Source organism: Hypomesus nipponensis, chromosome 14, assembly GCF_054491055.1.
Source record: "Hypomesus nipponensis isolate SF chromosome 14, ASM5449105v1, whole genome shotgun sequence".
Classification (NCBI taxonomy): domain Eukaryota; kingdom Metazoa; phylum Chordata; class Actinopteri; order Osmeriformes; family Osmeridae; genus Hypomesus; species Hypomesus nipponensis.
The window spans coordinates 11,551,017-11,564,194 of record NC_140374.1 but is presented as its reverse complement, the minus strand read 5'-3'; the positions used below and the strand labels follow the sequence as shown (position 1 = coordinate 11,564,194).

The 13,178-nt window shown below is 45.8% G+C and overlaps 1 protein-coding gene across 1 annotated transcript in view; it reads left to right on the top strand.

Moving 5' to 3' along the window:
• The window catches only part of mctp2a (multiple C2 domains, transmembrane 2a), a 34,767-nt gene extending 24,347 nt beyond the window's left edge, over positions 1–10,420 (top strand). The window contains exons 19-23 of the mRNA XM_084672706.1: positions 595–636; positions 5,443–5,552; positions 5,657–5,766; positions 7,022–7,119; positions 9,477–10,420. Coding sequence (XP_084528832.1) covers positions 595–636; positions 5,443–5,552; positions 5,657–5,766; positions 7,022–7,119; positions 9,477–9,536 — 420 coding nt within the window. The 3' untranslated portion in view covers positions 9,537–10,420. The remainder of the gene's footprint in view (positions 1–594; positions 637–5,442; positions 5,553–5,656; positions 5,767–7,021; positions 7,120–9,476) is intronic.
• The last annotated feature ends 2,758 nt before the right edge of the window (positions 10,421–13,178 follow it).

The window sequence follows — 13,178 nt, the reverse complement described above, 5'->3', positions numbered from 1 at the left end:
CACTGCGTTGTAAAGCCATTTTGACGGCCAGGCCTCGGCCTGCTCGCGTCCCCTCCCCGGAGCCACAGCCCCGGCCCCCTCATTGTGTTTGTGGCTCCTGGCGGTGAAGGCGTCCCTGGGCAATGTTAAAGCCAGGGTTCACCCTCATATCCAGCGAAGAGCCTCTGTCAACCTCTGTGTGACTCTCTGGCCAAGCACTAACACAGCCCCTGTTCCCGGGCAATGTCACAGTGTGCAACTCTACGGGGTCAGGGATGAGTTGATGTAAAGTGATCTAGGCAACAGCATCCAAATTAAATGTGGGGCTCTTTTTTTCCCCTTCTTCGTCTTTCCTCTTTCCGTTGCTCCGTGTGTTTATGTTGTGTAGAAATGAGATTGCTTTGCTGTGACAGTGCTCTTGTGAGGAGGGCCTTCGGTCACCTCTTCTTTTGTGTGAGGTCACCCCTGTGATGCAGTCTCTATGGAAACAGGCCTCTCCCAATAGGGGTGTATGTACTAGTGGAGAATTTCATTACAAGGTGTTTGTTAAAAATGCTCCAGTGCTCATGTGCCCCTGTCCCTTTTGCTACACCCTCTCTCCTTTCTCTCCTCTAGGTGAACATGACCATGGCCGACGAAGAAGAGGAAGATGAGAAGGTAGCTTATTTTCTTTTCTTCTAAACGCTCTAAAATAACAATGTGTTTTGCTATGGCAGATATACAATATCCGGTGGAGACTTCTAAAGTTAGATGGAAAATAAATTCTCAGAAGCCTTTTTTTCTTTTCATTTTTTTTTTTTTTAATCTAAGAATAGAACAGTATTTCATGCATTCCAAATTAGGACACTATCGAGTGTGTGAAACAGTAACACCATGTGAACAAACACATCTCCCGCATGCTCTTTATTCTGGTCCCCTGGGGATTGAGTATCTCTCTCTGCTAATGTGCTCTGCTGCAGTGTCCCAGCCCTTTGAAACTCTATAAATCAACGTTAAACTGCATCATTAATTGAAGTTTGCCAGCCATTGGGAATATTAGCAGCCAGTGAAGATTTTTCACCAGACTTTTCTAAACGGGATGGTAACTACAAGAATGACCTTTGGCTACAATAACAAATCAAGCTAAGTGCAATAGTACCGCCGTAGAGAGGAGAATATTAGGATCCCACTCTGAAAACGATCACTCACTTATGCGCTCCCTTCTCAGGAAATAATAATGACTTTATGTAAGTCATCTTTCATCTCAATGTGATTCTCCTGAAGAGTAACTGATATCAAAATACTGTAGCTATTATGATAACTCTCCCTAAAAACTGTGGATCCCCAGAGTGTAGGCCTATATCCTATATTTACTTAGAAGTGTGTCCCACCGGTAGACAGAGCAGTGTTAACGGGCTCTGTGTGTTATTGCTTTATGGTGGGGAAGCGAGGAAGAGTCGGACTGCTGCAAAGCCTCCTAGCTATGACCCCCTACTGCTGTGTGACTAGACCCCGGATTCATATCCATAATGTGCTCAATATATTCTATTGTGATGACCTAGGGCTACCTTCACCTATGGAGGAGAACATCCTGCGTTTCAAACGCTGGCTCCATCAACTGAATCCCCTCTGAAAGCTCAGGCTAATTCATGTATGAAGCTCCTATGATATGTGTGCATACACGCTAAGCAGCACTGGGTTAGCAATGATATCTTGGGAGGGGAAAAAAAAAATGGATGGAGGCTATGTTGTATGAGTATTTGTTAATGGCGAGTTATTTTTATGCAGGAAGTTTACATAATGTCAGTACTTCACAGGTCTTAATTCCTATGTTTACACAACGGTTTCTATGCTACAAGCTCTCAAGCTTCATAATGTTGGGTTGTATTCCTTGCTTTTTATGATAGTTAGACGAAAGCTGTACAATTTTCAAACGGCAGTAAAAAAGGAAAAGAAAAAAAAGCATGTTAAATGCATGTCTTGCAGAACTCCGTTTCTGGACCTTGAAGTCGCTAGTGAAAGGTTTACCGTGAGCCTCATAAGCCCATTCACACTCATGTGGAAATGAAATATCTCCTTTCATTTACTAATTAAGCAGTCGCCCATGTTTGTTTTAAGCTGTCAGCTTTAATTTAAAGTGGCTTTTCTGAAAGTGTTGTTATGGTTTCGCCGTCACTTAAATGTGATATCATGCCGCAGATCAAGCCGTGTAGCTTTACACTTCATATCAAAGCTTCTTTGGAAATATTTGGGGTTAAAAAGTGATCAGTGTTAAAATGTGATGACTTCAAAGGCGCTGTATTTTCCCCATAATCCTTTGGTTAGGATGTGAATAAAGGCTAGTCCCTCTGAGAAGGTTATGATTACCACTCAAATATGTTTTTTTTTCCATTCCTGTTTTCCCCTGGAGGAAGGGAAAATGTAAACCTCCGCTGGAGAACTTGGAATGTGAGGCATGACGTTAAAGAGAGACGAAAGGCAAGGCTCTGTTACAGCAGGGATAATACAGAACAGATCCTCTCTCGCTGAACAAATCTGTCCTCAGGGAAAGAGACAGCTTACAAATGATCTGTGGGCAAAGTGACTTCCCTTTGGCCTTAGGTATCAATTGTGCAGATATACAATATTTAATCATAAAATAGAGAAACAGAGAAGCAAAACAACCACATAGATCTCCATCACAAATGAGCGGGGGAGATGAAACAACCCTGCCACATCCCCCGGCTAGCTGGCTGGCTGGCTAGTCTGGGGGAGCAGCACTCCTCAGGTCCTGCCCAGGGGACTGGAGGGGCTGGGGGGGATGAAGGGGAACGAGCGAGGGGAGGGGTGGAAGGGGGTGTCAGATTGAGCTGGAGGGTCACTTTCTCTCACCCCTCAGACCATACTCACCTCTGGGTCACCTTCAACACAGCAGTCAGACAGACTGCCCATGTCACGCTGGCTGTTGTTTACCGTGGGAGGCGCTGCATAATGCACCCTCTAACACAGACGGAGACTGCGGTGGAGGCAGCACTTTTGTTTTGTGCATCCATTTGTCTGCTGCCCCATTTTAGTTGCGAGAATCGATGCCAGAACAGGTGTCTTTCATTAAGATGCGCATTTCTCGCCTTTGTGAAATAAGTCACTAGGAAATATTCAGTCATGTTTGAATGCATATTCAAATCTGGTTCCTTTTATTCAAATGAAAGCAATGTTAAATGAGCTTTTTCCAGCTTCTGATAATGCCCGCCATGCCTGTGAGATTACATTTCCTGTTTACCTTTGTGCAGGAGATCAAATCTCTTCTCCATTACACTGCCTTAAATGGTACCTTTTACAATTTTATCTGAAATGAGAATATGATTTGACACAGGTTTTCTAATCAGTAGACATTTAGAATTCATGTAGCCCATCCCTTAGCTACCCATCCTTTTTCACTTCAGAGGGAGCTGTTTTATTTATTTTTGTTTTCTAGGAGCCCTGAGCCGTTTTGTACAGGACTGAAAAGGAAAATGAACAAAGATAAATAGAATATCATCAAATGAGTAATGCAGGGAGGACTTCCAATTCTCGTCACTAAGGAGATGGAGGACTTCAAGGGTCTTAAGGGAGATGAATGACGATAATCATGAGAGCTTGTTGATGCATACTTTAGAGAAGGCCTATATCTTTTGGTCATTCTCCCCCTTCAAATAAAAGCTGCACAGTGTTTTCGTTTCTCCCCTTTTTTCCCCTGGCTGGGCTTGCTAAATTTACCTCGTGCGTGTATCTGTTGCAGTTAAATAACAGTTCCTATCTCTTATTAGATTTAAATTCTAATTTGTGTAAGAGGGGGCCTAAACAAGTTTAGATAGGGATATGAAAGGGAATCTGAGCCTAACTGATGAGGCTCCATATCCAGCCAGCTATCATTTCCCCACGCACAGCTCTTTCAGTCCATCAGGAGCGCACAGACATGGATCTTAATGGCTTTTAGCGGGCTCACACAGTTTCCCCTGCTCTCAATGAGAGCTCAGGAGAAAGAGCTCAATTAACACCTAATGTGAAGTAAAGGATCTGCATGCACATTAGACAGAGGTTGAAGGTCCCCTTTGCCCCTAATGCAGTGATGTGTAGGAAAGTGATGTCTGCTAAAATGATGCAAAAGGGTAGCGCCCTTTTTTCCATGACAGGGGGGATGAGATAATCCCTTTGTGGATCTCTCTAAGAGGGCATTTTCAAGATGTTTTCTCCTTTTTTGGACAAGGACGAACATCCTGTCTGTGCCTCCAGAGCAGAGCTGGGTGGAGAGGCTCTCATGGTGTGGGAATGGCTCTCTTCCTGCACCTCCCCGTCGTGGAGGAGGCTGGGGACTGACAGTAGGGAGTCTCTATGCAGGCGGACAACTGGTTTTTCCCAGGGGCTGCCTCACCAGGCTCTGATGAAGGCATTCTGTCTGGACGCTGTCAGCGAGCCGGGGACTGCGACTGGCTTTTAACACAAACACAGACATCCGCATAGTGTTAGAGTCCATCAGACGGCTCCTTCCTCCCCCCCCCCCCCCCCCTCCTCCTCCTCCCCACCCCCTCGCACTCGCTCTCCCCTTTTCCCTCGTCCTCTGTCATCATTCCTGTCATTATTTCCTTCTTTTGATGTGAGGCTTCTCAGCCCTCCTTAGCTTGCATTACACGCGTTACCTCCGGCCCGCTCTCTCTCCCTGTGGAAGGCTTCAAGGCTTCAAGGCTCGCCCTGTGCCGTTACCTGCGCTGATGTGATCTATTTCAACTGTAGACAAGCTTGAGAATAACTCCCTTTTCTCCCCCTGAAATTGACTTCTCGCTAAGCCAGGTCTATCTGCAGTACCACAAGAGGTGTACGGTATCACGTCCAGTAAAACCATTATGCGTTTGCATCATTTTCAAAATGAAGGCTACGGTATTGTATTGTGCGGTGTGTTGGCTATAGCAGTGAAGCTCATTCACATGTGACAAGAGCCACATGTAAGTGAGAATTTACTGTAGCCAGTGATTCCAGCCAGTGTTCAGAGGTGGCAGAGCTCACATAGAGACACGCCCCAGAGGTGTGAGGACAGAATGGGAGGTGGGGGAGATAGGATTGCATGAACAAGCCCAAACCCGCCCTGTGAAAACCAGCAAATTTGAAGTCTTATAAGTTGTGAACCTCCTGCACTCACTGTCTGGGTCGTCTCAGCTGCCTGATTGCTGATGGCCATTTTTGTCTATTTTTCATCCTCTAGTGGATCTTTGATTGTGCTGTGCGTGTGTAACACTGCCATTGTGTATAGTGGACAAAGGCAGAAATCTTGCAGCCATCTACATAACAGCTTTTCAACAGTGAATCTATCTCATTTTCAAAAGCATCGTCTGAAGAGAAATAGAGTTTGCTCATTATAGGCTATTCAATAGATGAATTACTCATGATAGCACAGACAAGATAAACTGGTTTACTGTCTGCTTTTTACCCAATGTGTACAGTTCTTCATCAGGGCTCTCTGTGTATTTTTAGGAATCCGGGAAAAAAGGTTTGATGGAGAAAATCCATATGGTGCAGGAGATAGTCATCACTGTCCAAAACATTTTAGACGAAATTGCGAGCGTGGGAGAAAGAATCAAGAAGTAAGTTTAGCATTTCAGGCTTTTCCCATCCCTCTGACAGCTGCATCTTGTCTCAGTGCTGAATGTTCATGATCGTTTATTTTGCTGCAATATTTCTTTCACAGCACTTTCAACTGGTCTGTACCCTTCCTGTCCTGTCTTGCCTGTCTGGTTCTCTTTGTGGCAACGACAGCGTTATACTACATCCCACTGCGCTACATCGTGTTGATATGGGGTAAGCAACATCCAGAATCCCTTGACGTTCATATTTGAAAGTTCTACTCCGTTGTTCCCGGAACAACGAAAGCATACGGTTCATAGTTTGTATATTTAACCCTGTGTGAATGCAGCTCCGCCTGTTCTCAAGTCATGGAAGCAGTCAGCCATCCCCACACCTCTGCAGATGCCCAGAGATCAGACAACTGCAGAGGCACAGTCTGCTTTGCTCAGTGTGGGCTGCAAGCGAGTCCGTTAGTTAGCCAGGCTCAGGGTGTGTGCGTGTGCGTGCGCGTGTGTGTGTGTGTATTTGGAAACAAAGCAGAGGGAGAACATCATGTGGTATATAATACATGATGTCCTTGGGCAGTCTCCACCAGGAGTATCTCATTATCTGCTGTAGTCATTTAGAGGTAGACGGCTGTCTCAGCGGTCAGAGGAAGACGTTGGCCCTGAACAGCCTGTCCTCCTCCAGCTGCTAGCCCACAACCACGGCAGGTCCACGCTGCCTCCAACACTAATCGATAATAAAAGATGATATCAAACAAAAGCGCACTCTCTGAAACCCTCTCCGGCCTCCCCAGTTAACCCCCATCTCGATGGTTGCAAGGCAAACGTTTCAAGTTGTTGTACATATTTACGTCCTGAGGTTCTTTGTCTGCACGTCGAGGTAAATTGCCGTTGCAAGCTGTGAATAGAACGGTCCCATTACAGACCGATCTCAGCCGAATGTGTATTTCTCTCTGGTACAGACGCGCATGAGGAGGAAACATATGTGTACCAGAATCATCAGTGATGGCGAAGATTAGAATGAATAAAATAGACAAATTCTGCTGGATGAGTGACTCCTTTCATCCTGGGATAGGGTGTCTTGGGAGTAGCTGGGAGTCTTGGTGTTATAAGTACAGCACTGCAAAGGACCTGGCTTGCCTTTGGCTGTAGACACAAACCTGTGTGCCTCAGTGTGTGCCCGTGTGTGTGTGTGTGTGTGTGTGTGTGTGCGTGTGTATACGCACTTGCTTTCTGAATTATAGCTTTCTATTAAGCGACTTATCTATTTAGGTTCGAACCTATCCATTTCATTGTCTGTATCTTATTGACATGCCTCAGATATAATGTGGTTGTTGGGGATCAATGGAAATAGCATCACAAGGTACAATTTCACACACACACACCGGTGAACGCACCGCGATAACGGCTAGCGGAACTTTTTTTCCTCCAACATTGCAGTCAGGATGACACCTTTATTTATTAATGCATTCTTGTTTTCACAGGCGTTAACAAATTTACCAAGAAGCTGCGCAGCCCCTATGCCATTGACAATAATGAAATACTGGATTTCCTCAAGAGGGTGCCTTCAGATGTTCAAATGGTAAGGGTCCAATTTTACATACAGATAGAGGGAGGGAATTCCCAATAGATATCTGCATTATTTGCTCCAACAGAATTCCCAAGTGTTGCAAAAACATATCCTCTCCCTTTGTTTGATTATTAATGGACTCACGCCTTTAAAGCACCTCTAGTCCAATTATTTCTCTGTGTGGATTGATGCGGTGGCCCCGATGCCTGGATGGGGTCTACTCTGATCTGTCCTCCACCATATCGCTCCAGCCATGTCCGTGATTAGCAGTTTTGTCTGCCTCTGATAAAGCGCTGTGACACAGGGGCTCGTGATTGGCCAGGGGCCGGTGGCAGGCCCCTGCAACCCCGGCTGGTGTGCTAAGCTCTGTGTCAGCTGAGAGGCTCTGACGTGGCCCCCCTCACATCAGGGCGGGGGAGTCAATTAATGTAGTCGTGAGCCCCCGCCGTCCTGCTGGGTGCCATATGTGATCATATATTAGCCATGGCTGATATGTCATTTGCGGTTACATCACAGGGCGGAGAGGAGCTGCCAGAGAGTTGTAGGTGACGCTGGGTGTTCATCCGCTCTCTGTTCTCTCACCACGACCCGTGCGTGGGCAGGAAACGGAGCCCCACACAGAGCCTTCCTCTCCCAGGTACTCGACAGACAGCGTTCAGCCAGGATACGTGACTGTCTGGATCTGGAAAGAAACTCTAACCCCCCCAGCCCCTTCTCTCTGCTCAGCCCTTGATGTCCTGTCTCTGAGAGCAATTGCCAAATTCTCTGTGATGTTGTTGGAGGAAGGCCTGTGTGGATGTCTGAGATTTGGCTGAGTGACTTGGCAAAACAAGATGGTGAATACATTTTGATTCACCGGCCTTTACATGTCTGCTCCCCAGAGGGGGAGCGTTGCTGCGGCTTTGAAAATGACTCACTTAAATCTGCCGAGACAGGACTTCTCCCGTAGTTTTAGGGAGAAAGATCCTTAGTAATAAGTACAAACATCAACAAAACAAAGCAAAACATGCATGTTGACTCATCACTACAATGACTTGACATTCAGTAAAAAAAAATACAACAAAAAACATTGAAGAGCATCATCCCCCCCTCCCCCAAAATGAGCAGCAGACAAAAGCTACATTTTGTTACCTTTGAACTCGAGTCCCGAGATAGGTGTGTGGACACAAATGAACCATAAAGGCAAGGAGGCAAGGAAGAACTCCTGTGTGCTGCCGAAATTACTTGGCAATTAGTGCCTGTACAAATCTACAAAGAGCCCCTCAAACCAGGACTTCTGACAGCAGTGTGTCTGTCCTTAAATAAGAAGCAGCTGTCAGTTCTGAGGACAGTTTCATGTTCTGATGCAGACGGCAGCCACTTTGTTCCTTCATTCCATCTCCCATTCTAATCACCAGGGCCCAGTGATTAGCATAAAGACCGTACCTTTATTCTACACAAGCATGTTATTGTTGAAGCAAAACAAAAATGCTTCCCAAGCAACTTATGTTGCATTCATTTAAGTTCTTCAAATCTTTTTTTTTCTTTTTCTCTGCCACAATCAATCTGTTTCCCAATATGGTTGTAATCAAGTCATATTTGTATTTGACTTTTAATTTATTTCAAATGATGAACCATTAAAAGGCCATCCATGTTATAATGGAAACATTATAGCACACACTGTACTGGAACCTATGTAAGTTACTTTATGTTCTTTATTTGCTATTGCACATTCTTACCATTCAAAATAGATTTATCAAACAAATATGTTTTGACAGGAAGGAATCTGTGAGGAGGGAGACAGTGAGACTTGAAACCGATCTTTGATCTCGAGTCTTGAAACTCTGCAAACATCACAGAAAGGAAACCGGGTTTCAAGTTCAAATGTCACCGTTTTACGTCTCTCTGATGAAATCAAAGTGAACTTGGAGGTCCCATGTTGAAGTGAACATGCTGGTTGCTTTTCCAGCTCATCAGGAGCATCAGCCGAGACTATTCTTAGTGTCGTGAAAACACACTTCCTTACCAAGGACACAACTTGCGTTGAGCGATTATGCAGTTCTGAACTCCATCACTGGCAGGTCGTCTCACCAGTTGATGTCTGCTTCTAATATTGTGATTGTGGTGGAGGATGGAGGGGGGGGGGGGGTAGAGGGGGGGGGGTAGAGGGGGGGGGTAGTGGGGGGCGTTCGCTGGTACGGAACCCTTGACTTCTCAAATCCTTCCTCTCTGTGATTAATCCCCTCTGCTCCTGTGTTTAAAAAATGATTCATTACAGGCTGGGCCGCCCGGCTTTCCCCTGCACCAGCTCTTCTCAGGGGAGCCATTACCGTGCGCTCCACTGAGCTCAGATTACCTGCCTCCGACCAAACCCCTGTTTGTTTTTACAGGTGCAGTACAGCGAGCTGCGAACTCCTGGCGTCCAGGGCCCGCCAAAGAAGAGAAGGTAAACCCAGCTGACGTGCCAGATGAAAGGCTGTCTGCTTTTGAAAACGGCCCAGCCTGGTACGGCCCCGACAACGACGCCCCGGTGCCGGCAGAACCCGCGACCCACTTCTCCCCCCCCCCGGTACCACTCCCTCCCCACGGCGCCCTCCGTACCCCTGCCCCCTGCTGCTGGGGTGCAGCCAGACGCTCTTTCGCGTGTGTGTTCACCACCCCCCCACCACCACCGCCACCGTCCCCTGACAGGGGCATTGCACCGTTCAGGCTAGGAGGGCAGCACCTGGAGCTGTCATTCACAGATGCAGGGCTGGAGAAATCAGGGCACGATCAGACTCATCCTGCTACTGCCAGCACAATGCTGAAGAGAACGACGGGAGCTGTACTTGGATTCTTAATTAGGAGATATACAGTGCTCTCGTTCACGTTTCAATAATACTTCAACACCTGACAATGAAGAACTCGAGAAATTGATTTTAAACTAAGAACAAACCAGGTTGCAGTTCTTGCCTTTCTAACTTGAATCATGCATGACAAATCCAATATTTACACAATAATTAATAGCAATTAATGCTGTACTACCAGGAATATATATTGTGCTTTGATAATCTTTACTTAATTACTGCAAATTTCATTGATCCCAGATGTGTATAAAATACGTCTATGTTGATATGTCCTTACATTCACATAACTGTATAACATGCTTATTTTTCTAGTGATGGTGCCATCGGCAGATTATCAATATATTATGTAATTTTAATGTACTGCTTCTTTTCATCCCACAAAAGATATTGTCAAATTACTATACAGTCCATTTATTTATCTTACAGTCCTTTTTGTGAATTTGGGGAATTTGTGAATGAAATCTCAAATAAATAAAACACATCTACCATCTCCAAGAGTTGGGTTGTTGTTTCGGAGTGTTTTGTTCATCATCAGTCTGTAGTGGGGATGGCTTACGCCACTTCTCTCCTTGAATACACAGTAAACACATCTGATTACACAACAGCCATTGGAACTGGGCTCAGACACTGGCCACCGCTGTGCCTTGGTTACAGAGCCCACATCAAAGCTGTGTGGCTGCAGCACGGTGGCTAATGCAGCGCTTTGTTGCTTTCTCACAATAACAGGGTCCAGATGAGAGGAACAGAGGGAGCGAGAGAGAGAGAGATCATCTCTCCTAGAGAGCACTCACTCCATCCTCAGCACTTAGCGCTTCAGATTTCCATTAAAAACACCTCCCAAGCCTAATGGTTAGTACACACACATGCGCATGCACACCCAAGCACACAACACACACAGAAATGTACACCACATCTTACTCTAACATAGAGAGAATATTTTCAAGTCCCATCAGTTCTGAGACTAGCATAATCTTTATGGGAAATGTTCCTCAATCAGGAAGCATTTTAACATTTGTTCAGAGAGGTTTTATAACAATTGTAAGTTTTCATTAAAAGATTATATAAAGACAAATATTAAATGGCTTTTACATTGGTTATGCCATACATTTCTTCAAGACTCTGAGCTCATGTTTGCCTTAAGCTAATACAACACGGATGGACTGGAACGTGTGGGCACTTTACAAAAACAGTTTGAACTTTAATCATGTAACATGTCGTCGACATGGCGGAAAAAGTATTTGATTATTAATGTATTTCCCTCTGGCTCTCTGCTTTCAGAGTGTAAGTCTGAAAAGCCAAAAGTAAACTTAGTGAATCCTCTCACTTCAGCTTGACGATAGAGAGACTCGATAAACAAGTTACACCATAAAAATAGACTCAGTCGGAGGTAAGTTTGGGCTGAGGCGAGCCCCGGACCCTGGAGATGGGAGTTTGTTCGAACTGATTGGAGTGTTGAGTGTCCCAGTCGAGCGGGTGCGAGTGCCCCCCTCCTCTGCAGTAGCACGCTGGTGAAAGAGCATCCGTCTGTGCTTTGTGAGGAGTTTGATTGGCTCAGGGGGACCTGGTGGAGCCCGGGGCTATCTCTTTTGACAGGCTGATAGAGACATCACTGGGCTCTCCCAGGAGCTGCCACCAGGGGTCCATTTCAAAGTAAGGGGGAGTGGAGGTGACCCTGAGCTTCAGACGAGCTAAATCCCACACACTAGCTGAAACCTTCCTGCATTCTAGGCTCCATTGGGGGTGGGGGTGGCTGGAGGGAAGCGAAGGGACGGGGGGGGGGAGGCACACTAAGGAGGGGGGTGCCCACAGATCACCAAGGAGACCCAATAAGATGTCCCCGAGAGGTGAAACCAATTAAGCATCCCTCCCAGGGTACTTTTAATCATCATATATTAGCAAACAGCCAAACTCTCACACCAGGACATCTGCATCTCACAAATATAGCCAGTGATGTTAATTCTTACATTGAATTCTAATGACTTTTTCGTTGAATCAAAAATGTATCATCTCGTTTTACAGTTTAGAATTTGTCACTGTGAGGACCAAGTACAGTTACATATTAAGAGGCTGAAACAGTTGAAAATGAACCCTGTCTACATGGATACAGCAACAAAACACTGTTTGAAAGGGCTGTGCTCTTTTACAGTAAACTGCAATATGGCTAAGAATTGTTTTAGTTTCTAAGCTGTCATAAAAAGAGACACCGTTGACCTGAGCGACATCTGTGACAGTGAGAAGTCATGGTGAGTAGTAATGCCTGCCATGCAGTCATCCAAAGTCAACACATTAAACAGAAGAACTTGACAGGGTTTAAAAGACCACCGAACCCTCAGTGCACGCACCCGCTCTGCTTTCTTCACAGAGCTATAATCATACTTAAGGAATTGTTTATCAATCCACTTTCTCCAGGGAAGCCTTCAAATCTCTACAGAGTACGTAAGCGTGCAATCTGGTCCCTGAATGCATTAGAGAATCCCTGGATGTTTTACAAGCTCACTAATGAACATTTGAGCCACACAGCAGTTAACATTGCCTGATCACATTTTTCCCCCAGTAAGTTGTTGTTGTTGTGCACCGTGTGGCAGTGATGTCTTCATCAGCCTGTCAAAAAAGCAAGTGCCTGCAGCTGTGGCAGATCCCCCCTAGAGCCTGTCACACTCCTTGTTTCCATGGTTCTCCTTCAGGCAGCACCACGGGCAGGCTGTGCGCAAGGACCCCTACAACCTGTTTTTTCAGCAGTCGCTTGTCTGATGTACAGCCCCCAAAGCAGGCGTCAAACTACCGAGCGCCGAGTCTCGAGCTATCGCAGGTGCGCCCTAGCCTTTCAGGGAAGCCTCATTTTAATAAACCTCTTCTCTCTCTCTCTCTCTGCACCTCTTTAGTAATTGTTACATGAGCAATTTTGCTCAGGCTCTTTGACCTGCCATGCTAGAGACTTTGTCCCCACTGAGTACAACAAAAGTATCACAGGCACAAGCTTCTCACGGTTCACTTGCATGTATCAAATCACTTGGGTTTGGGCTGTTTGTTCTGCAGTTGTTGGACCAATCGAAAAACAGGCCAGTGAGATTACCAGTGGTGTTGTGGGCTGGCCTGAATTAAAGGACCTGCAGAGGTCAGGCCTGGCCCTAGGAGAGGTCCCTGACACCAATAAAGTAGAAGGCTTTCCTGGCTACAACTCAGTAATGAGATCCAAATGACAGTCCAGATTGTGTTTGCTACACTCCTTGATTGCTTCGCATGTAT